General features: G+C 42.6%; 1 protein-coding gene across 7 annotated transcripts in view; it reads left to right on the forward strand.

Annotated features, from left to right (window-relative positions):
• Nucleotides 1-26,324, forward strand: part of JAKMIP2 (janus kinase and microtubule interacting protein 2) — a 98,098-nt gene that overhangs the window by 45,900 nt on the left and 25,874 nt on the right. For 3 of the 7 annotated variants that reach the window (XM_079967941.1, XM_079967940.1, XM_079967942.1), the window contains exons 2-3: nucleotides 13,307-13,576; nucleotides 20,110-20,607. In XM_079967941.1, the coding sequence (XP_079824067.1) occupies nucleotides 13,373-13,576; nucleotides 20,110-20,607 (702 nt within the window). In that variant the 5' untranslated portion in view covers nucleotides 13,307-13,372. Of the gene's footprint in view, nucleotides 1-9,247; nucleotides 9,266-13,306; nucleotides 13,577-16,952; nucleotides 17,581-19,023; nucleotides 19,119-19,218; nucleotides 19,276-20,109; nucleotides 20,608-26,324 lie in introns of those variants that run through there. The other 4 variants (XM_079967943.1, XM_079967946.1, XM_079967945.1 and 1 more) reach the window with 4 other exon arrangements.

Genomic DNA, 26,324 nt, shown 5'->3' on the forward strand with positions numbered 1-26,324 from the left:
AGCCCCTGACATTAGCAAACAGAATTTTGTTGTCAGCTGATGAAGTAGCAAGATGTGATTTTTTTTTGGTTGCTTAGCAGAACCCATTCTGGCACCTTGGTCCCTTGGAGTTATGTTTGTTTGGCCTTCCATTGCAGGCAGTTCAAGGAGAAGGGAAAGTGTGTGTTGTTTAGCAAGCTAAAAATGGCATGTTCCTTCCTGTTGCCTCCAGAGTCTTTGCCTGATCCACAGCTTATGAAAAGTGACACTCACATCCATTTGTTTGTGGGTAGAAATCACAAGAATGACAGGAGAGCCAAGTGGAATATTCAGTTTTCAGATTGTTCTGAATATGTTGATATATGCAGCAAGGGCAAGACCATCCAGCTGCATGTCAAAAATTATAATAATTGCATATTAGCTTCATTTGCATTCAGGTTCCAAGCACAGAGCCGTGACATAAATGTACACGAAGTAAGACACGAAAACAAACCTTTTGTTTTAACGAAACACACAAACATATATGTTTTGATAAATAAGGAGGGTTTGCATTTAACAACACCCTGCAATTGGCTTCACACAAAAAGTGGAGGCCATTCATTAGCAGCCAGGGAACAATCCACGCTGCGAGGTGCTCAGCTTAAACAAAAACATTAGCATAGGGAAATTTGCATTAATTCTTCACTGTCACCGCTTGGAAAATACTGCTTATTCTGTGCATTTCAATTCCCGAACCATTTTGCAGTAAAAATGATTAAAATACCTCACTGCCATTTAAATTCAAAAGGCAGAGTGAGGAATGGAGCCCCTGTTGCATGATTATTGCACTGTGTTTTTAAATGTACATGGCTGCCCCTTCTCCCCTGCATAAAGTGCTACAAGAAATGAGGCAAAGGCAGCTGCTACAAATGACATCCACCAAGCACTAGAAATATATCAGTTGGTCAGAGCAGTCCAGAGCAGTCCTAGCTTGCACTGGGGGGAGGCTAGCTTTGCCATCTAAGCCAGTCTGTTGTTGGTTGCCACCAACAGAATGGTGTGCCACTCCATCAGTGTAGCTCTTCTTCTTCTGCCTGCTGAGCATGAGTGCCATTGGCAGGATGCCCATAAGGGACAGCCAGCATAAGAGCAGATTGGGGCAATCTAGGGGCAGGGAGCAAGGAGAGCTAAGCCAGTCCAGAATCTATTAGATCCTGAGACAGTTTCACTGGTCTCATGCAATGGCATTGGGTCCATTCTAGGCCCAATTGTTATGCCAATTTCAGGTCTTCCTGCAGTGATCTACCTGTCTACTTCTCCACCCCCACCCCAAACACACACATTCTGCCCTAGCTGCCATGCACGGCAGGGCTGCAGATGTGATCACGCTGCCCCTCCATGCAGACTCTCCAGTTGGCTGCCAAAGTTTCAATTGTGCTCAAACTCCAGGATGGGCAACTCAGGCAAGCCTACCCTACCCAGACATGTAAAAGGTGACATGTGTTTTAATCTGTAATTTTAACCGCCGGTTTAAATTGCATTTTTAATATTTTAAAACTTGCTTTTAACTCTGACTTTTATTGATAATTGTAATGGTTATTTTATGTTTTCAGCAAACCACTTAGAGGTTATATTTATAGTTATGTGGTGCACAGGTTTTGTTAAATAAAATAAATAAAATACATTTTAAAAAACTCTTAGTAACATGAAGCCAGCTTAAGGTTTATGAGCCAATAAAACATCCAGACTCGAATCTCCAGAGGTTTAAAAATCTAGGAATGTGTTTACACAGTTTATAGAGGTAATCCTAAGGTATTTGTTTATAGAGGTAACCTAAAAGAAAATTGAACCATGGAAGACTAATGTGTTCTACTTAACAGCTCTGCTGCCTAAGGAACTGTGATACTGCTCTATAATTTGGAGCTTGAGACTTTTCCTCAGCCTGGCCCAGTTGCACTGCCAGTAACCTGCTAGGCTGGACAGCTCCAAGTGCAACCAAGTAGTAGTAGAAGAAGAGTTTGGATTTGATATCCCGCTTTATCACTACCCAAAGGAGTCTCAAAGTGGTTAACATTCTCCTTTTCCTTCCTCCCCCACAACAAACACTCTGTGAGGTGAGTGGGGCTGAGAGACTTCAGAAAAGTGTGACTAGCCCAGCAGCTGCATGTGGAGGAGCAGAGACGCTAACCCGGTTCACCAGATTACGAGTCTACCACTCTTAACCACTACACCATACTGGTGTAGTTAGTTGCTTAGATAGATAGAACACTCAAATTACACTCCTGTGATCTCAAGGTGCATCTGCAAGTTGGAACGTGTGCAGAGGATGGCAACCAAGATTATCAAGGGTCTGGGATGGTTAGGGGAGTTGGGTATGTTTAGCCTGGGAAAGGGGAGACTGAAAGGAGATATGAGAGCCATCTTCAAATACCTAAAGGGCTGCCACATGGAAGATGGAGCAAGCTTGTTTTCTCCTGCTCCAGAGGGTAGGACCCAAACTAATAACTTCAAGTCACATAAAGGGAGATTCTGACTAAACATCAGGAAGAACTCTGCTATTCTGTGATTCTATATCCTGTGCTTATATGTGTTGAGATCAAAGATGGGGAACCAGACAAAAAAGGCAAGCTTTAATTTTTTACTGTTTGATTTAATTATTTAAAGCTCCGACCAACAAGAGCTAATATTTCCAAGTGACCCAAAGCTTAGAGGAACTAATTCTCTAGTATTTTTTGCACAATGGGGGTGCTTCCTTGATAAACCAGAAAGAAAACTACAAGACAGTTTCAGTTTTTACTGGAACACACCCAAAGAGGTATTTGGAAGCACTCAATTGGGAGCTGCCCAGAGTGGCTGGGGAAACTCAGCCAGATGGGCAGGGTATAAATAAATTATTATTATTATTATTATTATTATTATTATTATTATTATTATTAGCATGGTTTTTTCCTACAGTGGAGGTAACAATGGCAATCAGGGGTCTTAGCCACTAGAAGCCTCATCCTCCATTTTATTCCTACAATTTAGCCAGTTCCTGAGTCACAAGAGCACTTCTCCTCTTATCCCATGACTGCTGAGCTTATTTAGGAGTCTTTGGTAAGGTACCAGGTTGTTCCTACACTCCAAGAAGGTGAAGCTTGACACAAACCAATAAAAGCTAGGCAAATCCTGCCAGAGTCCTTTGTACTATCTTGTTCATTGTATTTCTGCAGAAGGGACTGGGAAAGGCTGAACTCCCATTTTCTGAGGGAGATGAATGGGTGGGCCTTTCTGTCTCTGAGTATTAGCTTCTCTCATAGGGGACAAAGGAGGGGCAAATGGACTGAGCTCTGGTTTTGTTGGTGATCCAGGAAAAATAGGGTTTTCCTATCTTTGCTGGCCAAATCCTGTAGGCAGAGTTAGGAGGAGGAGTCAGCTTGTTTTCTAGCTTGGTTCAGGCTTTTATCCTTCTAAAACTGAACCAATTTGTCCATTGATGGAACAGCAATGAACGGACTTGGGAAAGGCAGCAAAATACCATATGAATTTCCACAGGGTGACTTGTAACAGAAGTTAATCTATGAACATATTATTGTTTTAAGTGACACAGCTGCCCTTCCTGCTGTATTGTGAGCTTGTCAGGGATCACAGAGAATTGTGTGAGGAGTTCTTCATTTGGAAGCCATTTCACAGTAAATTGCAGCTTCTGTGTTCCAAATTGTTCTCTAAAAGAGATTCATCTTTCCTTCTTATTGATAGATTACTAGCTTCCCATTGATGGCAAACTGCTTATAACAATGGGTTAAATGATCACCATAGTTTGCCTGACAAGAGAAAGGGACACCACAAAAGATAGTTAGATAGGCTACTATTTCATGCTTCAAACATATTTTTGCAATCCAGCCAGGAGGCGTTTTCAGACAATTTTATGTGGAAAATAGAAATCCTATCTATTTAGCTAATTGTTATTTGTTAGAGCAAAGTCAGATGCTTTTATATTTGTGTGCCTTCTGCAACAACAGCATGAGAAAGAAGCCAAACACTGGCTTGTCCTAACCAAAGCTATTTACCTTCATACATAGGATCTCTGAAGAAATCAGGCCTTGAAATTCTTATTCTTGTTTCTATTGCCTAAGGTATATGATGGTGTGCTGCCACCTCTAGCACTGCTTCAGAGAGAGAAATGAAAGTCAAACTAGTGAGAAATCAAATTCTGCCTCCCTCAGCACAACCACTGAATGACAAAATATTTTTAAAAGAAAGTCATGATTTTCAATAAATCACTTAGCCCTGGAGACATGAGCTTTGTTGCACAAATCTGAAGCATGCCCCAGTAATCATATCTGAAAATTGAGCATGAGCTCTACCTTTCTTCCCACCAATACATACCCAATAGTATACAAATGTTTCAAGGCAGCTGTATTATAGATGGTTATAGATGATATTTCCCATTTCCCATATACATTTAATACTTCTGCATATGAGTAGGGTGGTATAGAGCCCCTCCAGATGGCCTGCTTATTGAGCATTCATCCCGATGTGCTTGCACAAAGCTTACATGGAGATTAGTCTATGTCGGGTCTTTACTGAGTATTTTTTCTCATTAGTTTGTGGGGACTTTATATGACAAATAGCATTTATCTTGCACCGATCCTGATATTCCTGTGTGGTTGTTCTGTATCATTCTGTTAATCATTTGCCCATCCCACACTTTTTCCTCATCACTTTCCTAACTGCAAAAAGCTGGGGTGTTTTCATTGGATTTGATGTGTGTGTTTTTCACTGGATTTATTGTCCCACTATGCGTTTGAATCTGCAGTCAACACCCCTACAAAATACTGACAGTCTGAAGGCGTCCATTGCTGAAATATGAAATAAAATGCAAAATGGAATCACCTAAAGGACCTCTTGTCTGTTCTGTGGTTGTGGTTCCAGGTTCAAACTGGAATGCGAGGTTTATGTGCAAGTTCAAAACACACCCAAAAGTTACCAACCATGATCAGAGAACCTTGTCATTGTGAGGAGATGGAGAATGAGACTCTTTAATCTCAGGTTTGTGGGTTCTAGCCCCAAATTGGGTGAAAGATTCCGGCATTGCAGGAGGCTAGACTAGATGACCCTTGTAACCCCTTCCAACTCTACAATTCTATGATCCTCAACTGGCATGACAAAAAAGGCTTGAAACCGGTTTCAGTACTCTGGACAGGGGAAGCTTATGTCACAACATCCCTAGTTATGTACATAAGATGACAGTTTAAAAATGAATGGTGGGTATTTCAAGTGAAAGGGGGCTTGATAGAAGTGTTTCCTTTCTCTACCTTTAGCCTGCATTTTAGAAACTCTTCAGCTGGATCAGTTCATCCAGGATTTAATGGTTATCTGGGATGTAGTCAACTGACCCGATTGAAATGGTGCCATAAGTATTGTGTGCCCCCGAGAAATAGTTTTGTAATGGGAATACGTGGAGACCTTTAACGAGAGGCATTCAGGTGTGAGAGATGATAACAGTCAGTTGAGTGTCATGCTTTGTGGCTTTTCATCACAGAAGAGAAGTATTTGTAGCCGAGGCTGTAAATTGCATCCTACTGCATGGGTGGTCAGGGAGAAATGGATACGTGCTGTCTGAGCTGGCTTCTATGCAAAGGTCACCACACTGAGGCTCTGATGAAGTCCTCTGAGTTCAGGAGCTGACTGAATGGTGGATATTTATCAATGGCTTGTGGAAGGGTTCTAAATATGAGCCCTCTTCTGCACTTTAACACCTGGACGAAAATCTGATTTATAAAAGATTATGGTACATGGATTATGGATTTTATGACCACTGGTGATGGAGATGTTAGGGTATCAGTTATGTATGGCATTTCTTTGAAGTGGACAGCTGAGGTTGTACATGTCACCGCTTGTTTGTATAAGTTTATCAAGATTTAAATTAAAATCTTTAATACAGGAGATGTGAGAGGACAAAAAGCAGTTGAGGAAAAACTCCCACAAGCCTGCAAACTCATGAGGGTGAGATCCTGTTGATACCGTTGCCTTTTCAACATTTCCTCTTAATTCTGAACAGTGTTTATAAGTTGAGCTGAAAATCAAGCACATAGACGAACAAAATATTCACGGGCCTCTCCATCTTTGTTTGCTTTTCATCCAGGCTACGGAATCTGCTCTTGACAAGAGCCTACAAAGCTTTCCTTTCATCTCTTCCCTGTCTCCTAAGGTCACACAAATGTTGAAAAAGCATCAACTTGCTATGTCACCAGTCATAGTGACCTCAGTTCATAGTGACCTCAAATATGTCTAACCTCCTTATAAACCGCTTTAAGGTTTTTTTGATAGTCAAGCAGTGTGTAAATTTTATAAAACAAATGAATACCCTATATACTCAAGTATAAGCCGACTTTTTCAGCAATTTTTTTATGCTGAAAAAGCCCCCCTCGGCTTATACTTGAGTGAGGTGGGCAGCAGCAGTGGTAGCAGAGGGACAAGCCCTCTCCAGAAAAACCAAGTAGCCCTTTCTCGCCGCTGGTCCCGCCACCACCCGCCTCTCGCATGGACAGGCACTGTGCCTCTCCCAACCATGGCTCCTTTGCCTGCTCTTGTGAGCGGCAGAGGCGGCGGTTTTCAGGCTGCTCCTTCTTCCTCCGCCTCTACCGCTGGCGGCGGCGGCGGAGGAGGAATGAGCAGCCCAAAAGCAGCCCTTTCGGGTTGCTTGTTCTTCCTCCACTGCTGCCGCTGCCGCCACCACCAGGTTTGTGGTGTGGTGAACTGGCTTATACTCAAGTCAATAAGTTTTCCCAGTTTTTTGTGCTAAAATTAGGTGCCTCGGCTTATATTCGGGTTGACTTATACTCGAGTATATACAGTAACTAATATGGGAGTGCTGCCCTCCTATCCATCTTCAATACAGGCTCTGTATTTATACTCTCTGATAAACCAAAACACATTCTGTACATGCTCAGAAGAACTCTAAGCTCACAGATTTAATAAACTGCAACTTAGGGTCAAACTATATACAATGTCATTCATGCAATTAGCAATTGCATAAATGGCTTTCTTTCTAAGTAAACTGTAGGCACAGGGGAAGCATTCCAGATAAGAGCTGGGGGGGGGCTATAATAATTTGTCCTGCTCTGTCCCCAGTCCAGAATGGCACCTACACACACACACACACACACACACACACACACAAGCACACCTGCTATTTGCATTGGAAGAGAAGCTTCCCCTGCATGCATGAGAACCAAATAGGAGCGTATAAAGAGGATAAGAAAGAATGGAGCTGGGAAGAACATTCTCCTTATTGATTCCAAATGTGATGCCTGACCTAGTCCCTAAAAGGATTCTGTCTGCCTATGTCTGCAGCAGGGAGAGTCGGGGATATTTCAAGCTAGCTGCCCCCTGTCAGTGAAGGTTGCTTACTTAATTCAGGGACATTTCCGACATGGGACTGTGCCCCTGAAACTGCAATCCTAAATGCACAGCATGCAGCACAGTGGGACTTCCTCCTGAGTAAACATGTGCAGAATTGCACTGTGTGCGCGCACCACAGCATTAACAGCCCCAAATGCCTTTACGAAGAAGGGGTTTGATGTCATTCTCGTTTCACAGAAGAGTGACAAGGCAGTGACAACAATGATCATTCAGTAAAACGCTGAACAGTAGGAGAGCACATGCCTTCTCTTAAGGGATGCCTTTGATCTGACAAGGTCAATTTTAACCAGATTCATATTTTGTGGTGTACATTTTTAAGTGCTGCTGCAGACAGACAGTCTAGCCACAGGATCTTCGGCAATGTGTGCTCACTTCATAGTTTTAACTGCTTTCCAAGATTGGATGGGAGCAGAATTTAATCTCCGATAAATCTTTATCTATGCCGAACTGTTGTGGCAAACATATTGCTGCTCCTGCTTCTACAAGTGTTAGAAGAGAATTGCGCTGTAACAGCATTTTTTACATGGCTCCTACCAGGGACTTAATCAAGAATTCTTAAGCAATTAGAGGCAAAGGAGGGGGGATATATACCACCAGCAGTCTTGGTGCCTGCTGCATTGAGGCCTTAGCCGCATTTATATTTTGCTATACTCTTTCCAGGCACAGGTCCACACTTGAAAGCTCCTTGTCTGAGCACCTTTCTCCTCCCTCCTTGAGCTTTCCTCACAAAAACCTGCTCTTTAGCGCTCAGTCGGAGCAAAGGTCAGTTCAGGTTTTCAGCAGATTGACATTTGCTCTGAGTGAGTGCTAAAGAGCAGGTTTTCACAGACAAAACAAAGAAAAAAAGCAGCGGTGGTCAGACTTGGAGCTTTAAAGCATGGACCATACCTGGAGAGAGCAGAAGAAAGGTATGTGTGGATAAGAGATGGCTAGAGCATGGACTGCATCGGGACATCCAATTTTGGGGTGCCATGGCCCCAAAATTGTCCGAGGTGCAATCTTGCACAAGTCATTTGAGGTGCATGTGAGTGCATCCCAGAAGATGCACATCCTAGTTTTCCACATATTGTAGGGTATGGGTTTTAGAGATTGGGGCTGTATAGGGAGCAAGTACTTATTTATGCAGAACATTGTTAAGCTATGGAACTTACTCCTGCTGATGACCATCCCTGTGAAATCCCCCTGAAGCCACAGAGGGGTTGCATCCTAATTATCCACTGAACATTATGGTCTTGTCACCAGTGGATTCCTGTGAACTCTTGCTTCAGAACAGTGGCTACTGTCTGTAGCAGTTATCTAGATTATTTGATATGCACTGCACTGAAAACAACAACAACAGGCCAACCACTCCAGCCACTTTAGTGTTTGTATAAACTGTTCAGGTTCGTTATTGTTGTGTTCCATACTGTGCAGTAGAATTTTGGTGTATGTGTCTTTGGTCCTAGGCTTGATTCTTGTATATCTAATTCATAATCCGATTAGAATGATTAATTCTAGAGCACTGAGCAGCACGTCCCAATAGCTGCTGAGAGTGCCAAGTCAGCATTCTAAGGATTGTAAGCAAACTTGCCCGCTGCATTTATGCTAAAGCTTGTTATCTCACTAGTTCAGTGTGTCACAGCTGCCTGGATACATCTGTAAGCAAATACAAATGCCAAGCGTAACATATGTCTGTCTGCAGAGGAGAGGGAAATCAGCACTTTATATCATAAATCAAGAGTGAATAAGCAAGCCTTTTTGAAGGTATCTCCAAAACTCATTTCCTCATTATGGATCCCTTCTCCCTCTCTTTCATATTTTCCTGTGTACCGACACAACTAAGCCTTTCTGCAGCTGCTAAACATGGTCACATCACACCCTCCCTGCTATGTGGGTAGAATTGAGACATTCCATCTGTGTGGTAATGATATTTTTAACTGTCGTTCTTTATGCTTTTAGGCGCACACAGCCAAAAGTATCCTATTTCAGAAGCGAAAGCATCCATCTTTTATGGGCCAATGCTCTCTCATTGTAGATTGACCTTAAAACAGCACATCCAGCACACTGAGCAAGGCTCATGCTGCAGGACTGCAGTTGGTGATGTGTGCCATCTGCAGCATTATGAGAGAGTTCAAATTGTGGGGTAACCTGCAGCCAATGAGGAAAGGCATCTCCAGAGCAGTTTCTTCCTTCTGCTACAATGGAGTTATGTGCTACAGCTAAAGCTGTTAGCTATAATTCCTTACTTTATTTTTTTTTTAAAATAATATTTATTAAAGATTTTCAAATATAACAGAAAAAGAAAAACATCCAAATTTAAAACCTAATTTTCATTGGCATCCTTCCAGGACTTCCCCTCCCCTCCCCCTCTTGTATTCCAATTCTTTCAAATAGATTCAACAAATTCTTACCCCAAATTTTAAAATTATTTATCATTGACCCAATTTAAAAAATATTTTCCCATCCCCTAAAATCGACCTGTTCCCTTCCACGAGTTCCCCTCTTTAATATGCAATACAGATTAAAATAAACAGAAAAATAGAAAAAAGAATAAAATGTAATTTAACACCCTTTGGATTCCAAATTTCCCTCCCCCCTTTCCCGGTTGCGTTCCCAATGTCCGTCAATATCTACTGTCATCCTGGAGCTCCCACATCTAAACCACAGTCCTTCACCAGTCCGCTTTGCCGTCTTTTTATTAGTCTTTGCCGTCTTTTGGTCATCTTTGATTTCACATGTCCAATCTTGGAAGGAGTCTATCTTCCAACTTTGTCCAGTTCTTGTTATTCTTGTTGTTCTTGTTGTTCTCTCTCCTCCTCTTTTTTTTTTTTCCTGCTCTCCTGCACAAATGTTCTAATTCCAAAAAGCTTCTAATTCCTCTGCAGAGGCTTTGTTATTCAGGAACAAAACATTACGTCAAGTCCCTTCCATTCTTCAATAGATAAATCTATTGTCTCCTTTAGTGTGTAGACCTCTGTAGACAAAATAGTGTTCCATTTCTGCAGTTTCCCAGGCGATAAAAAGTCCTATTCAAATTCGATGCCAAAAATACTTGTAGTGTCCCACAGCTCCTCTAGAGGGATTATAGTAGCTCAGTTTCCTTCCCGATCACACCCAACAGTCAAAGTAACTTATTATTCCTTGTTTTAAACAATTTATATCCAATTTGTAACAAATGTGACCAGCAAAGTCCTCGTAACAAAGTTCTCTTTTTGTTCTTCCGCTTTGACAGCTCCTTTGACAGCTGTCAAAACCTCTATTTCTCCTCTCCCGGCGCTCTTACGGATCGCTCCCGGGGTTTCCGGGGGGGGGGGTTGCCTTTTAATTCACATTCCACTTTTCTCCTCCAGCCCAGTCTTATAATTTTCCATCGCGAAGTTAATAATTTTATCAAAAAAAGGTTGCACTCGATCTTAGTTGTCAAATCCTTTGCTTTAACTCCTCTACAACAGGGGGGAGACTGACTTCCTTTTTGCACCTCCCCCGCTCGCTCCGAATTTAAAAAGAATTTCCCCCCTTTTTTAATCCAAGTTCCAATTACTCACGGGTTATTCTTTTAAAGTCCAAATTTTCAATGGAAGAAGTAAGCGCTCTCCGTCGAATGGCATGCGGCTTCGCTCAGCAGGGGAAGCGGAGGACTCACAGCACCACCACCACCACCCCCCCCCGTCACCCGCTCCGCAGCCTTTAAAAAGGCTCCTTCGCGGGTCGGGGGGGACGCAAACGGTGCCCGCCGAGTCACCATGCCCATGGGTTTCAGCGCCCATGGTTTTTGAGGGTCCCCGCGTCACCGGCGCGGTAGAACCCAGCCCCTGCCGAGCAGGCTCCCTCCGGAGCTCGGAGGGAGTCCGCCATTCGGCGATGGCGCCAACCCGGAAGCTATAATTCCTTACTTTAAACAAGCACACCCAGAAAGAAATTATCTCTCTCCCATCCCACCTCTTTAAACTGGATGTACATTACACATACACTGCATATGCAGTCTTATAGAAATTTCAGACTTGGCTTGCATTGCGTTTTTTGTGATAAATTGCCACTGGTCTAATCACATAAAGCACAATGCTGGCAAATAACTGGACTGGCCAGTGTGAGACTTCTGTACAAGCAGCTGGTGTTGGTATTCATGCCTCAGACGCCATGGATGTTCTAGCCACAGAATCAACACTGGAGTTTATTCTGAACGGATGGGCCACTGCTAATTTGCACATTTAATTAACATAATTGGAAATGTTGGTGGTTGACAGTATGGGAGTTGTGACAAGTCCTATCTCTCCAGCTGAGTCTTCCAACAGTCTTTGAAACAAACAAAAAAAGCTCTGATATTGCCAAGCCCAAATGTTCAAAAATAGGACTAACGTAAGGGTCCTTTGATTTGCCTTCTGGTTTCTGAGCTTTCAGGATTCATTGCCAGTATTTTTCCAGGTTTTCCCCCACTACAACTGGCAAGTGCTACAACCCATTTAATATATATACAGTATATATAATTAAGATTCCTGTTTGAACAAGAGTCCCCAGGCCAATGGGAAATTGCTTCTTAGAGCACAGATTTCCCACCTCTCCAAACAATTTATTACAGACCTAATACTGTATTCCAACCCCCATGCTTGGTAATGTAATCTAAATCCTTCTTAGATGAATTGCAACATACGGTATGTAACAGTGAGTGGGCTGGCCCCATACACTGTGCCATTTCCAAACCAGAGCTTATTCCAGAGTAGTCTCCTTCACTACTTTGCCCTCCTCCTTCCCTTGGGGTTCTGCTTGCTGCAAGCATTAGGGTTGGGGGGGGGGGAATTAAGGGAGCACTGTGCAACAGAAACCTCAGCTCCCTTAAATATGTAAAGGGCCAGAACAGATCTCCAGGTTGCAACCTGACAACTGCAATACTCCAAGACAATATTAATAACTTATGCAAGATCAGCAGATATATGGAAAAAAACACAAGCAGACCATAGCAAGAAGGCAGGAAAAAGGCAGCTGATGTTTACTCCTTTCTTCTCCTGTCCCATTTCTGTATGGCATCTCTGCAATCTAATGCATGCGCCATTGGGAAGGTTTCTTCAGCCATGTGGGTAGATGCCTGGAAATCAAGATGACAAGCAGGAAAATGCATAGGTGCTAAAAATACTAGCAAACTATGGCTGGTTTCTAGCTGATCACAGATCTGGTTTTAATCTCTAGCCAAGCCATTAATTGGTTAAATGCATCCATGAATTAACTGAATTAACATAAAATGAAGCACAGCAGAAAGCGAGGAATGAAATCTCAAGGCCATTAAGTAAGTGACAAAGTGGTGGGGGAGAAGCGGTGGACACCCAGGGTGTGTTAGCAGGGTGTGTTAGCAGAGTCTTTGCACTGGTTTCTACTAGAGCACCAGGTTAGCTGAATCTGACCCAGAGTGCCCAAAAATACATTTGACCTCCCACCAACCCTAATGTCCTTGTAGTATATGCCAGTGGAAAACATAATCTGAAATCTGTGTTATGGTTATTCCTATCAGCTTCTGCAATGTGGCCACAGAAGCCCTTCATGTTCTGTCAATAGGAGAATTATAGAGTCCATGTACATATAACAGGGGCTTCTCTGTGATGGTGGGCTGACTTTGGAATGAGGAAGGTATGCCTTCAGCCAATTCTCTATTATTCCCTATTGAAGTTTAAAACATTGTCATTTGCCTGGCATTTTAAATTATTTAATTTTTATCTGGTTGACTGTTTTTATTTCTCTCAGTATTGTGTTTAACTGTTCTATGCTGTTTTAATATTGCATTGTGGATTTTAAATTGTCATATATACCTCCCAAGAACTCTATGGTTCATGGGTGGCATATATGACCTGGGGCAGTTTTTTAAATCCTCAAAACAAAACAAAACAAAACATTGTCTTTATATTGAGTGTTGCTAAGCAGACTCCAGCTTTCACTGAACTTGCTAACTAATGCTGTATCATCTTATTTCTCTCAGGACTGCCCAAGGAGCTGATGGGGCTATCTTTACGAATGTCACACAGTAGGTTCTGAGACAACTTTAATGGAAAGAAAGAAAAAATGGCTGTTCCCATTTGAAAAAGGATTCTCACGCACAGACTCACAACAGCCAACAGCCATGTCAAAAAAAGGACGCAGCAAGGCTGAAAAGCCTGAGGCACTGATTATGTCCTTACAAGCTGCCAACGAAGATCTCAGGACCAAGCTAACAGACATTCAAATTGAGCTTCATCAGGAGAAGTCTAAGGTGAGTGAAAAAATGGTAGTCAGAGGCAGCAGGTGATTAAAAAGAACATGACATTGCAAGGAATTAATTAAATACGCCTTCCCGCCATCCCAGAAGAGGGAATGAATCAAGCTTGCAATGCTTATTTGTGAGGTTTGCTTCTGACTTCCCTAAATGGAAAGTAAAGACAAAACACACTTCAGTAATACAGGGCTTTTACTCTATAGCAACGGAACAGCAGGGTAAAAGCAGTAACTAAGGGTGGAGCTGCAGCAACCAGCCTGTGCAGTATGTTCTACAAAGCCAGCCACAGCCATCTGTGCTGCTCTTTAGAATATATTTAAGAAGCGTGCAAACTTCCCCATATATACCATTTGGTGAGTTGGTTCTCTGTATTTACTCAAGTCCTCTTAGGATACTAGACAGATAAATGGTCGGTCTGCTTTTAGTACTGACATCGTTCAAAACTGGCTTTATGGAAAAGAACCATGGCTCAGCGGTAGAAACATGCAAAAGTTCCCAGGCTCAGTCGAACTGCCTTGAAACCCTGGGGAGCTGCTGTCAGGAAGTGTCCACAGCACTGATGTAGATAGATCAGTGCTCTGACAGCTTCATGCCTTCCTGGGCTGCAGAATGAGGTGGAAAAGGGACTGTAGAATTCCAACTGTACTATTTCAGATTGCAGAGGAGAGTTACATTATGGGTGCTCTTGTGTCAAAAAACTAGCACAGTGGGAAGATGGCTGGACCTTTCTTTTCCTTTTCAGAAGCATTTAAAAAAATGGCATTCTTCCACCTGTGCTGTGAAATGACGTCCAGATTCTCTATGAGTTTTACTTGCCGATCTGCTTCAGTTCCAGTGCTGTCTTGCCACTTTGAATTTGCAGTCCAGCCACACTAGCAATTTTATAAAGTTCTTGAGGAAGATTTTCTCTCCCTTTCTCTCTCTGCCCAGAGAACTGTAATCGACATCAGTGACCCAGACTCTTTGATTCTTTTGCCAATAAGCATCGCCTCAGGCAAAACAAATCTAGGCTGCCACTGGATTCCATAATTAAGCAGTACCATTTTAACTTCCATGAAGTCTTTCATCACGAAGACCTTTCTGGGCTGTCCATATATCAAGGCTACCATTAACCTCAGAGGACAATCAACTGTGTCTGTTGAAATCCAGTTTATTTCATTGTAGAATGAATGGGATGAAAGAAAGACTCAGTGCTGCATTAATATCAGACAAAATAGTGTACTCCAGAGTATTTCTCCTTTGGCCCTCCAGTGAGAGTCAGTCATTAATTTTCAGCCCATTTTAGCAACAAAATAATAATTTTGAATAAGAGGAGAGCTGTAAACCTACGCCCAAAAAAATATGTGCAGAAGCGCCAAACATGTCAGTGGGACTTACCTATGTGTAAGTGAGTGGAAATTGAGCTTTTGTTTCCAATTCATCATGTGCTGCACTCTATTTTTACAACCTTGAAAGACAGCTTGTGTTGGGTCCCCTCCCCCCTTTCCTTGGCACAGATCCTGCAGCACTCAGGGAAAAATTAGCTGCTCAGTTCACTTAAGAACTGTAGGCTAGTTGCCAGAGGCCTGGAAGATGTAGCGTGAGGAGGAGGTTGTCCTGACAATTGCCACTTCATTCCAACCCTACAGTCATCTGCATCTCTTGGTTGGTTGCAGCTTTTTGGAATGTGCTGTTAACAAGAGAGAGACAAAGGGACCCACGTCATATATCGAGAATGGGTGGGGCAACCAGATTTTAAGAGCAGCGAGAAGATTCATGGTGTTCGTTGCAGTATTTCTTGTAATTTTTCCTTCTTGTAAAATGAGAGATATTCCTGAGTAATAATCCTATGTGTTATAAAACAAAGGATGGGTAAGAGGCCCCTTCCTTAAATGGTACTCTTGTGTTCTACAAAGGGGAACATAGCAAATACCTGAAGGATCAGCAAGATTGTCCCAACAGCAGAAAAGTGTCATCTACTGTACATTGCTGGCGGTATCATCGCCACAATTTTAGAAACACAGTTTGAACAGAGGTGAATTCCAGAGGTCTAGGTGGGACAGATAAAAAGAGGCGCATAAAAATAAATCCAATAAGTATTGGATAACTTTAAAGGAAACAAATTAAGCCATTATTTTTGGCACATTTTTATCTAACTCTCCAAGGAGTTCAAGATGGCATTCAAAGGAGTTTCTTCATTTTATTCTAACAACTCTGTGAGGCAAGTAAGGCTGAGATGAGGTGACTATCCCAAGATGTATTGAGGCAACAAAAGCATTCCCCCCCCTTCTTTATTTTATTCCTTCGTCCATGGGTATGGAATATATTTTAAACCAGATAAATGCTAAGGGGAGGAAAAGTTTCCATAGAGCAATTTGGGTTCAGCATAGGTCACCAAAGTCTTCACATCAGAACTAAAACTGATCAGTGCTCTTCCTAAGGCAAGAGCTATTTTCATATCGCTTTTGGAGACAGCTAACTAAAACATGTCCCCAGAATCACCCTACAGCAATTATTCCAAACTGAAGTCTTCTTTCAATGTCATGGGGAAAGTTCACATGGTAACCTCTATGCATATGCACTTGGAATACGGAGCAGGACCCCAGTGACTTCCCCCACGTACCTACCAGCCCTGCGTGGGTACAGGTGTGTGTGGAGACTTTCTAACCAATAAGGAACCCTGATCATCCTTACATGCATACGGTGAACATGAAAAGTTGTTCATCCTGGCATGTGCAAACTGGAAGCTGCATAGCCACTGGGGCTTGGGGTGGCATGTATGGTACTTTTCAATGGTCTAAGCATATGCCATATCCATTGAGGCTAGTGTGCGAACTGTCCTAAATAGAGCAAGCCCAACTGCAGTGGAGGGAGCATGTGAGTGAAAGTCTGCTTATGCATATGCAATTATTCCAAATTGTACGTGTGTGTGCCATGTGTATGCGTGTGCATGTGTATGTGGACATGTGTGTGCTGAATCTATGTATGGTGGATGCTGTTTATGTGCAACTTCTGGCCTCACCTGTTCTGGCCACACCCACTTTTGTTTGTCTCTGTCCACTGCCAGTATGTGGTTCAAGGAGGTTGGATGCAATGAGGCCTTCGGAATGAAAAAAGATTCTCCACGCCTGGTGAGGTGGGCTGAGTTTTAGACTTCACCCAAGGAGACCTGAGTTCAGTTCCCAACTGAGTCACAAAACTCACGATGTGGATTTGGGATAGTCACCTCATCCCAGCCTTACTTGCCTCACAGAGTTGTTGGCTGAGCACAGATAGTCCCTTTTTCCCCTCCACAGAAAAAGTCCACACGTGCAGTTTCTGACAAGGCTTCATCGCTGCAAGCCCATTACAATATTATATTGATTTTTCCTTGGTGTTATCACTGAGTGGGCCTCCCTGTTGGTTTTAAATATCTCTTTGCTTTCCCTTAAATTGTATTTCACTATATTTGTTGAAAAAGAAATACTCAAAGGAAAGCCTTATTTATTGAACAAAAGCCTTCCCCCAGTCATCACTGTGCACTGAACACCCCTCCCCCTGCAAGCTTTAGTATTAAACCAAAACTGTTTCTCTATCCAAGTGTTTTTCCCTCGCTAAATTGCTTTTGTCACTATCAGGCTGCACTTGAAGTCTGCCCTCATGATGATGTTGAAAGCAGCTTACAGTGCAGAAAAGGCATTATTGTTGTTGTTTTCTGTCAAGAACCGTGAAATATTTATAGGGGCGAGTGCTGAGATCCATACATGAGCCCTTCTTTAGGCAAAATTCCTATTGAATATTGTTTCTGAGGTAATAAAGATGAAGTGCGGATTTAAGCCACCCATTCAGGTTGCGATGCACAGACTTCAAAAGCTCTGTCAGCAGATTTCAGATGGGCTCAAGGAAATAATCAGTGTTGCGGAAGGGCCAAGCTAGATGTGAGGCTTGTCACGTAGTTAACCCAGGCATGCTTGCTTATTTTAAAAAATAAATAGCTGGTGCAGGACTGGATTTAGGTTTGATGAGGCCCTAAGCTATTGAAGGTAATGGGGCCCTTTATATGTCCAGCTGTCCTTTGTCAACAACAAATTGTCGCTGTTTTTTGTGTTGAATAGATGCTATAGGACTTGCCAATGAGAAGGTTGGCGGTTCAAATCCCCGCGACAGGGTGAGCTCCCGTTGCTCGGTCCCTGCTCCTGCCAACCTAGCAGTTTGAAGCACATCAAAGTGCAAGTAGATAAATAGGTACCACTCCGGCAGGAAGGTAAACGGCGTTTCCGTGTGCTGCTCTGGTTTGCCAGAAGTGGCTTAGTCATGCTAGCCACATGACCCGGAAGCTGTACGCCAGCTCCCTCAGCCAAGAAAGCGAGATGAGCACCGCAACCCCAGAGTCGGCCACAAGTGGACCTAATGGTCGTGTCCCTTTACCTTTACCTTTATATGGTAATTTATGGACCTAATAGGTATCTAAAGCCATTTGCACATGCAGAATGTAGGCACCCTATATATAGAAATGAGCAAACCAGTGATATTTTAGGGAGCAGGCTAGCAGGTGGGGCCCATTACTTACATCATAGTAGCCTAAAACAATGTTGCTATATGTAGGTTTTATTTTATTTGTTTTTTATCTTATATTTTGGAAATCCAGGTGTTTTTTTCCTTTAATTTTTTGGGGGGAGCCCTAAGCTATAGCTTGTTTAGCTTATACGTGAATCCGGCACTGAGCTGGTGCATAAGGTGAGGGTGAGCCATATTGAGACCGTGAAGGAAGGCTTAAAATCTCTCATCCTCTTGCCTTCTATTTGCAATGGTAGAAAAGCTCCATTGGAGACCGGCTGTTTGGTGGCAATGTCATGCATGAGGAATGCCATCCCAGATGAGAGTCACCTGGCCCTTACCTTGCTATTGTTTTAGAACCAGGCAAATCATTTTTTATTTACACAGTCTTTTAAAGATTGCTAACTTTTACATTATTTTCAAGAACTTGTGAGTTCTGATTTTTACCCTCTTCTGTGTTGTTGTCTTGTTGTTGCTTTATTTGTTTCCTGCTATTTTTATTCTTTTGTAGGACTGCTGACTGGCTATATCTATATGCAGGAATGCTGACTGGCATATATATATTTACAGCAAATTTTGTAAATGATTTCTTCAGCTTGATTTATGCATCTTTTAAATCGTAGATAGAAGAAACAAAACTAAATTCTCCAGATGACAAGATAATTCAGTGGCAGTAAAACAAATCACATACACACAATTAAGAGACTTCATGTTCAAGTGTCAGAGGATAGTGCAGAGCGGGGGGGGGGGGGTATTCTTCAGAAATAACCTGTGTAATGTAAGCTATCTTTTGTGAAGTTACAATCTTTAGATTTGCTTTCTGAAGTCAGGCCTGACACGAGCAGAATCTTCCCTTGCTTACCCTTAGATAGTATTTTGTGAAATTGAGACACAGAGGAGCAAAGGTTTAATCATCACCTTGGCTCAAACACCATACTTTCCTTTTCAGAATAAGCTGCATATTCAGAGTAAGACTGATATTCAGGGCCGGATTTAGGTTTGATGAGGCCCTAGGCTACTGAAGGTAATGGGGCCCTTTCTATGACCAGCTGTCTTTCGTCAACAACAAATTGTCACTGTTTTTTATGGACCTAATAGGTATCTAAAGCCATTTGCACATAACAAAATATGTATTTTGGATGAATTACAACTCCCATATAGCTTCGCAAATTTGCTTGCAAGTAAAGCACACCATATCCTTGTTCTCCCCCTCTGCATCTTCACCCTCATGAGTTAGTTTTTTAAGCCTGAAATACAGTGTATTGGAACACATACAAAGGAAATGTGTTAGATTTCCCGAATTGCAGGGGTTTGGACTAGTTGACCCTTGGGGTCCCTTCCAACTCAAGAATTCTATGATAGGAACAGCAACAACAACAAAAAGTCTTAGAAATTTATCTCTATAATTCAGAATAAATGCAAGAGGAGCATCTGAATCAGTGTGCAATTCCCCAAAGGTGGAGATCAGATTAACTCAGGTGTGAATTGCTTGGGACTCAGGGTTCACACTTCAGTTAAGGTTTGGTTGGAAACTTGCTGCTCAGGACATTAGCTATATTAGTAAACAAGCTTTTGGTCTCACACTTGGAAGAAAAAGAAGCCATTTGGAATTGTGTGACAACTGCAAATTCTGTGAACATTTTTAAGACTTACATCACCATTATCAATTTTTAGGCCGCAAGCAAAGACAGATCTGTTTACCCCAGCATTTGATTTTCAACTAAGATCATATGGTATAATCATACTTCAGCCTACTGCTGTGTTCACCCTTTTTGTAGGGAAGGCTAGGATTCAGCCTTTTTATCAAATTGCAGGAGGAGTATTTGTACTAAGGAAGGTTGTTTAATTCTTTTGCTGTTGCTTTAAACTTCTGTGTTGGTATACTTTCTTATAATTGCCATCTGCTTTGAAACATTTTATGTAACGACAAATGTAATGGATAGTCATTGTCATCATTTCTAATTGTTTCATTACATCTATTTTTCTCTCTCCCTTGCTTTATTGTCTTCCCGTAGGTAAGCAGACTCGAAAGGGAGAAAACCCAAGAAACGAAGCGGATCCGGGAGCTGGAGCAGCGCAAGCAGACAGTGCAGATCACTGAACTGAAAGCAAAGCTCCACGAGGAGAAGATGAAGGAGCTGCAGGCCGTGCGGGAGAATCTCATCAAGCAGCACGAGCAAGAAATGGCTCGGACAATGAAAATCAGAGACAGTGAAATCCAGAGGCTCAAGTCAGCCCTGTACGCGTTGCGGGAAGGGAGCAGCGACAAAGTACGGACAGCACTGACCATTGAGGCTCGCGAAGAGGCCAGGAAACAATTTGACTCTGAGCGCCTTAAGCTTTTGCAGGAAATTACCGAACTCAAGTCTGCCAAAAAGCAGGTGGACGAAGCCCTGAACAACATGATCCAGGCGGATAAGATCAAAGCGGGGGATCTTCGGAGTGAGCACCAATCCCACCAGGAAGCAATCTCAAAGATCAAATGGGAGAGCGAGAGGGATATCCGCAGACTGGTTAGTAACCTTATCTGGATGGGAAGCTGCTTAACAGGGCTCAGAAGTACATACAGTGGTATCTTGGTTCTCAAACTTAATTCATTCCGGAAGTCTGTTCCCAAACCAATGTGTTCTAAAACCAAGGCACGCTTTCCTATAGAAAGTAATGTAAAAATGGATTAATCCCTCCCAGACTTTTAAAAACAACCCCTAAAACAGCAATTTAACATGAATTTTACTATCTAATGAGACGATCCATAAAATGAAAGCAATAAACAATGTAGTGCAGTCACACAATCAATCAGTCAGTAGCTGAACTGGGTTCTACACAGTCACAAAAACAAAACAAAAAGAGCCGCAAAAATAAAAATGCAAAATAAATAGCAAAAACAAACAGACCTCAGCGTAACACTCAAAACAGAAGCATAACACTCAAAATGGAGCACATTCGGCTTCCCAAAACAGTTCACAAACTGGAACACTTACTTCTGGGTTTGCAGTGTTTGGGTTCCAAGTTGTTTGAGTACCAAGGCGTTTGAGAACCAAAGTACCACTGTACTGGTTTTGTGTGGTTGTCACAACTCTTATGGGGCACCTGCAATGACGAAAGAAAGGTTACAGAGGCAGGAATGAATTGGCTGCCGAAACAGGGCAGTGTAGCTCGAGATGCTCCCATCCTCTCCCACACACACACCACACGGATCAAATTCACTGTGGGAACATTGCATCCTCCGTCTGAGTGTTATCAAGACTGACATATAAAATCAGTGAGCATAACTTACATAATAGTAGTTAGTCTCCCTCGTTGTTATTAGGGCATGTGAACAACGCATGCAAGCAGCCCTCTTTGACTCCGTGTGATTGTGTGCACGGGTACGCAGCTGCCAAGAAAAAAAATATTTCTGTGAACTTGGGGTGGAGGCTCACAGCCATTTCTTTCAGCACAGCCCCTAGGGTGGGGTGGGGTGGGGGGAATAAGCCAAAACTGTACAAATGGTGATGTATTCCATGTAACCCTCCCCTAGACAAGCCATCTCTTCTTATAGGAAAGTCTGTATGACTTTTTTGCTTTGAAAATCCATTTCTTGGCGGGGGGGAATACATTTAAAGCAGGGGTAGGAAATATCCATCCCATGATACGAAGACTGTTCACCTCTCTAGCTAGCCCGGCAGACACTCGCCCCTTCTCCCCAGGCCATAGCCTTCCTCCATGCTCTCTTTGGGTGATTTTTGCCTTGCTGGGTTGTGTCCTTGAACTGTAATAAAGCCACTTGCTTTCCTGTATGGAGGATGGAGTGGGCTGTGTGTACAGAAAACGCTGGCTTTTGCATGGCTGGAATGTAGACTTCCGTACAAAGTTAAAAATGCAATCCTTCGTCCTATCCACTTTTCCCTGTGTCCTCGTCACTTACAACTGGCGTGTGGCCCCTGGAAGATTGTTCCTTACCCCTGATTTAAAAGATGTCATTAGGTGCCATCCATATAGACCTGCACATGGTTCCCTGCCAGTTTTCAGCAAACAAGCCAAATTGTGCCACTGTGCATAATCTCTCTTTCTCTTTCTCTTTCTCTTTCTCTTTCTCTTGATGTAACCCTCATTTTCACATTGTTCCTGTAAATGTCTTTGCCTGCTTGCAAAGGTCAGCAGACAAGCAGTGAAGTAGATTTACCCCTGAAAGTAGGCACACCAGCCTGCTGTTTGAAATGGAAGCACAGGAACTCGATTTGCAATTGTATTCGTTTGCCCACAGGTAGGGGCACAGCTTGCCACTACTGCGATCCCAAGGAGCACTATGTTCTAGGGCAGTGTTTCCCAACCTTGTGCCTCCAGCTGTTTTTGAACTACAACTCCCATCATCCCTGACTAGCAAGACCAGTGGCAAGGGATGATGAGAATTGTAGTCCAAAAACAGCTGGAGGGACAAGGTTGGGAAACACTGTTCTAGGGCTGAGGTGAAATGGGGGTGGATTGTTTCGTGTACATTTCCACCTTTGGTGAATGCATTATTCCTTTATACGTCATTGGGAGTTTCTTTTGCACCACTTTGTGAAAGGGTCTAACACTCTGCTCAATAGGATGGCAGGTTGGGGGTTAAAGAGGAGATGTGAATCCCAGTGAAGGTGTTCATGGCAGGCAAATGACACCTTCCGTCGCATGTGACATTCACACTGCATCACTTAACTGAGATGTGCATTTGAACTGATATTCTGATGCAACATGCATGCATAAAGGAGGCACCCATGATTAGAGTTGGACTGTAGCAAAAATACTCTGCCAGTGAGCAGTGGAACTGATAGTACAGTGTGACACAACCAGGTGGACAACAGGGATGCTTTCTGTCCTCAGTGATGTCATCATATAACAAATTTGACTGGATACGTCACCAAATTCAGTATGTGATCCCTGATTAGATTAATTAATCACTGGGGGAAATCCCTTCAAATAATAATAATAATAATAATAATAATAATAATAGACTCCATAGCAGCAGCAAATAGGAAACAATTGCTACAAACAAATGTTGAAAACTGTGTGGAAGGTAAAGGATCAACTTCAGATGTGCCTTTAATTGATTGTTGCTGTTTAATAAAGTATTTTCTTCTTCCTCTGGCCTCCAAACTTAAAGAGGATCAACTCGCTTCTCACTGCTAGTCTTGTAAAGTGTGCACAGAGTCCTGCACAGAACAATACATATAAAGGAACATGAGTATACCTTTCAAAATCATATATATATTCAGTAAAGCAGGAAGACATCTAGTGGCAAGCAGAAGTCTAGAGAGAAATAACAAAGCCAATCTCTCTCTCTCTCTCTCTCTCTCCCTCTCCCTCTCCCTCTCCCTCTCCCTCCCTCCCTCTCTCTCTCTCTCTCTCTCTGTGTGTGTGTGTGTGTGTGTGTACAAACACTGCTGAGTGTATACAGAGAGGGAGTGTTGGATTCAGTCCACAGCACTGAATTTGTCTGGATGACTAGCCCAGAATACAAACTTTTTGGGAGCCACATACAAAGCCAGACCCTTGTGTCATGCATATTGGCTTAAAAGCACATTTCACCAGACTGGCAGCTATGTAAACAAGATCAAACCATGCCTCACAGACTTTGCTTTGCTTTTAGGAAAGCAACTCCTGTTAAGGATTCTGCAATCACAAGATATTGCAGGCTCTGGAAGTGGCTTTGAGTTATGTGTGGAGAATTCTCCAGAGTCTATTTTGTGTGAATGCTTGCACATAGACACCCCAAATTAATCATTTTCTTCCGCTGAGCATTTATTATTCTTATTTCTGTTATCTAGTTCATACCAAATCGTGACATTTTCAAGTCTCACATTGAGAGGTCTCAGCCAAAATCAGTCTTCCTCAGTGTGGTTTCTCCCTGGTATTTTGCACTACAACTTCCAACATCATGGTCTAAATTCTGGTTAACAGTTTCACTGCTAGGGAAAAGCTAATACAGTACCAAAAGTAGCCAACATGATGCCTTCCAGATGTTGCTCGATATCATCTCCCATGGCTGATGGTCAGGGAGGATGGGAATTATAGTCCAATAACTTCACATTGTAATGACCAGGCCTTCTTGGTAGTGGCACCCGCCCTGTGGAACGCCCAGATGTTAAGGAAATAAACAACTACAGTATCTGACTTTTAGAAGACATCTGAAAGCAGCCCTGTTTAGGGAAGTTTTCAATGTTTGATTTTTTATCGTGTTTTTAGTATTCTGTTGGGAGCCGCCCAGAGTGGCTAGGGAAACCCAGCCAGATGGGTGGAGTATAAATAATAAATGATGGTGGTGATGATGATGATGATGACACAGAGTAAATTGAACATGACATTGCAGAGAGGAAGGGGAGATCTGAGTGTTGAGTGTCTATCATTTGTTTGTGGGTTTTTTGTTTTGTTTAAGTTTACCAGATAGCACTGTGTTGTTGTTTTGCAGTACAGTATACAGTCCCACACTTAGCTGGGGAACTTGACTTTAGTTGATAAATGCTAGCCAGACAATAATCTGAGTCACCTTCTTGTTCTAAAATTGTTCTATACTCATCTTACATAAGCAAACATTTGTATGACTTTGCAAAATGAAAAGATGCTCAGCATCTACTGATCTTATCAACTACAAAAGCTAAACGTTTTACGTATAGTTCAACAACCGGTACTGCAGTTAGGACTACAGTGGTACCTTGGGTTACATATGCTTCAGGTTACATACGCTTCAGGTTACAGACTCCGCTAACCCAGAAATAGTTAAGAACTTTGCTTCAGGATGAGAACAGAAATTGTGCTCCAGCGGCGCAGCGGCAGCAGGAGGCCCCATAGGCTAAAGTGGTGCTTCAGGTTAAGAACAGTTTCAGGTTAAGAACAGACCTCCGGAACCAATTACCGGTAAGTACTTAACCCGAGGTACCACTGTACTGACATTTTTTATGGACAGCTGCTTCATTTTTATAGAGTTGCATGCAGAAAATAAGGTTTCCCTGTGACTGCATCCCCATACAGGCAAAAGAGCTGACTGACTTCTGGATATCAAGCTTATATTAAAGACACAGAGTCTTTGCCATGAAACTGTGGGCAGGTCTATGCCATGCATTTAAACCACATCCAACACACATTTAAAGTACATGAATCTCCCCAAAGAATCCTAGAAGCTGCAGTCGTCGTCCCCACCCCCACCCCCGCGCAAAAACCCTACAATTCCCAGCATGGTTAAACTACAGTTCCCAAGATTCTTTTGGGAAAGTCATGTGCATTAAATGTGTGTTGGGTGTGCTTTAAAGGTATGGTGTAGATCTGCTCTAATTAGCTAACATCCTCCAGAGTAACATATGTAGAAGTTAGCAAAACGTGCTATGTCCAAGTCAAAGGTATGCCTTTAGCACACAATTTTAAATGGATAGAGTGAATGGGGTACACCTCACATTAAAAGATCTTACAGGTGCCCTCTAGGTGTTCTTCCCTGCCCTGTGACAGCTGCTTGCTCACGAGTAGTTTGCACATGGCTGTGAGAATGCTTAAAAGAACCAATCATATGTTTATTACAGATTTGGCACAGCAAACACACCCTTTCTTGATTTTGTAGGAAATATCTACTTTATAAGGTCATTTAAGCAGTCTCCCCACCATACAAGAACTCCCTACAGAAGAATATCTAAAGGACACAACAACCTTTCCACAGAGTAGTGCCAGCCAATACAAATTGAGTGAAAACTTCTCGATCCTAACTGCAGGCCTGGTTTAGATGCTCTAAAACCCTCAATGCAAAACCTCCCAGAAAGTAGCATAAGATCATGTGCAACAACCCTGATTGGTGTTGCTTCCTAGTAGTGATTGGTGTAGGTGCGGTAATAACCACCCCACCCCCTTTATGACTGGCTACTGGGAAGCACCACCTCCCAATGTGGTCAGATTGGGTCAGACACTACTTCCACTATACAGCTGCCTCCATGGGACTTTCCACCTGGAAAACTTTAGATGTAGGCTCTTTGAACCAGCCCATACTGTATTTATCACCCCATACTGTCTCAGCATGCTTTTCACCTGACAATCACATGGTAAATAGGGCAGCTATGAGCTGGCTTTTGGGGACATGCTAATCTGTCCATCACAATTAAACATTGCAAGTTGTCTCATTTTGGGAAAGTATCAGAATGTGGATTGAGCTCAGATACAGAAAGAAATAAAGAAGAAAAAATCACAAGGCCAAAATAATTCAGTTTAGGGTAGTTCCACCCAGGGCTGGATT

The sequence above is a fragment of the Podarcis cretensis genome (genome assembly GCF_951804945.1).
Source record: "Podarcis cretensis genome assembly, chromosome: 2".
NCBI lineage: Eukaryota > Metazoa > Chordata > Lepidosauria > Squamata > Lacertidae > Podarcis > Podarcis cretensis.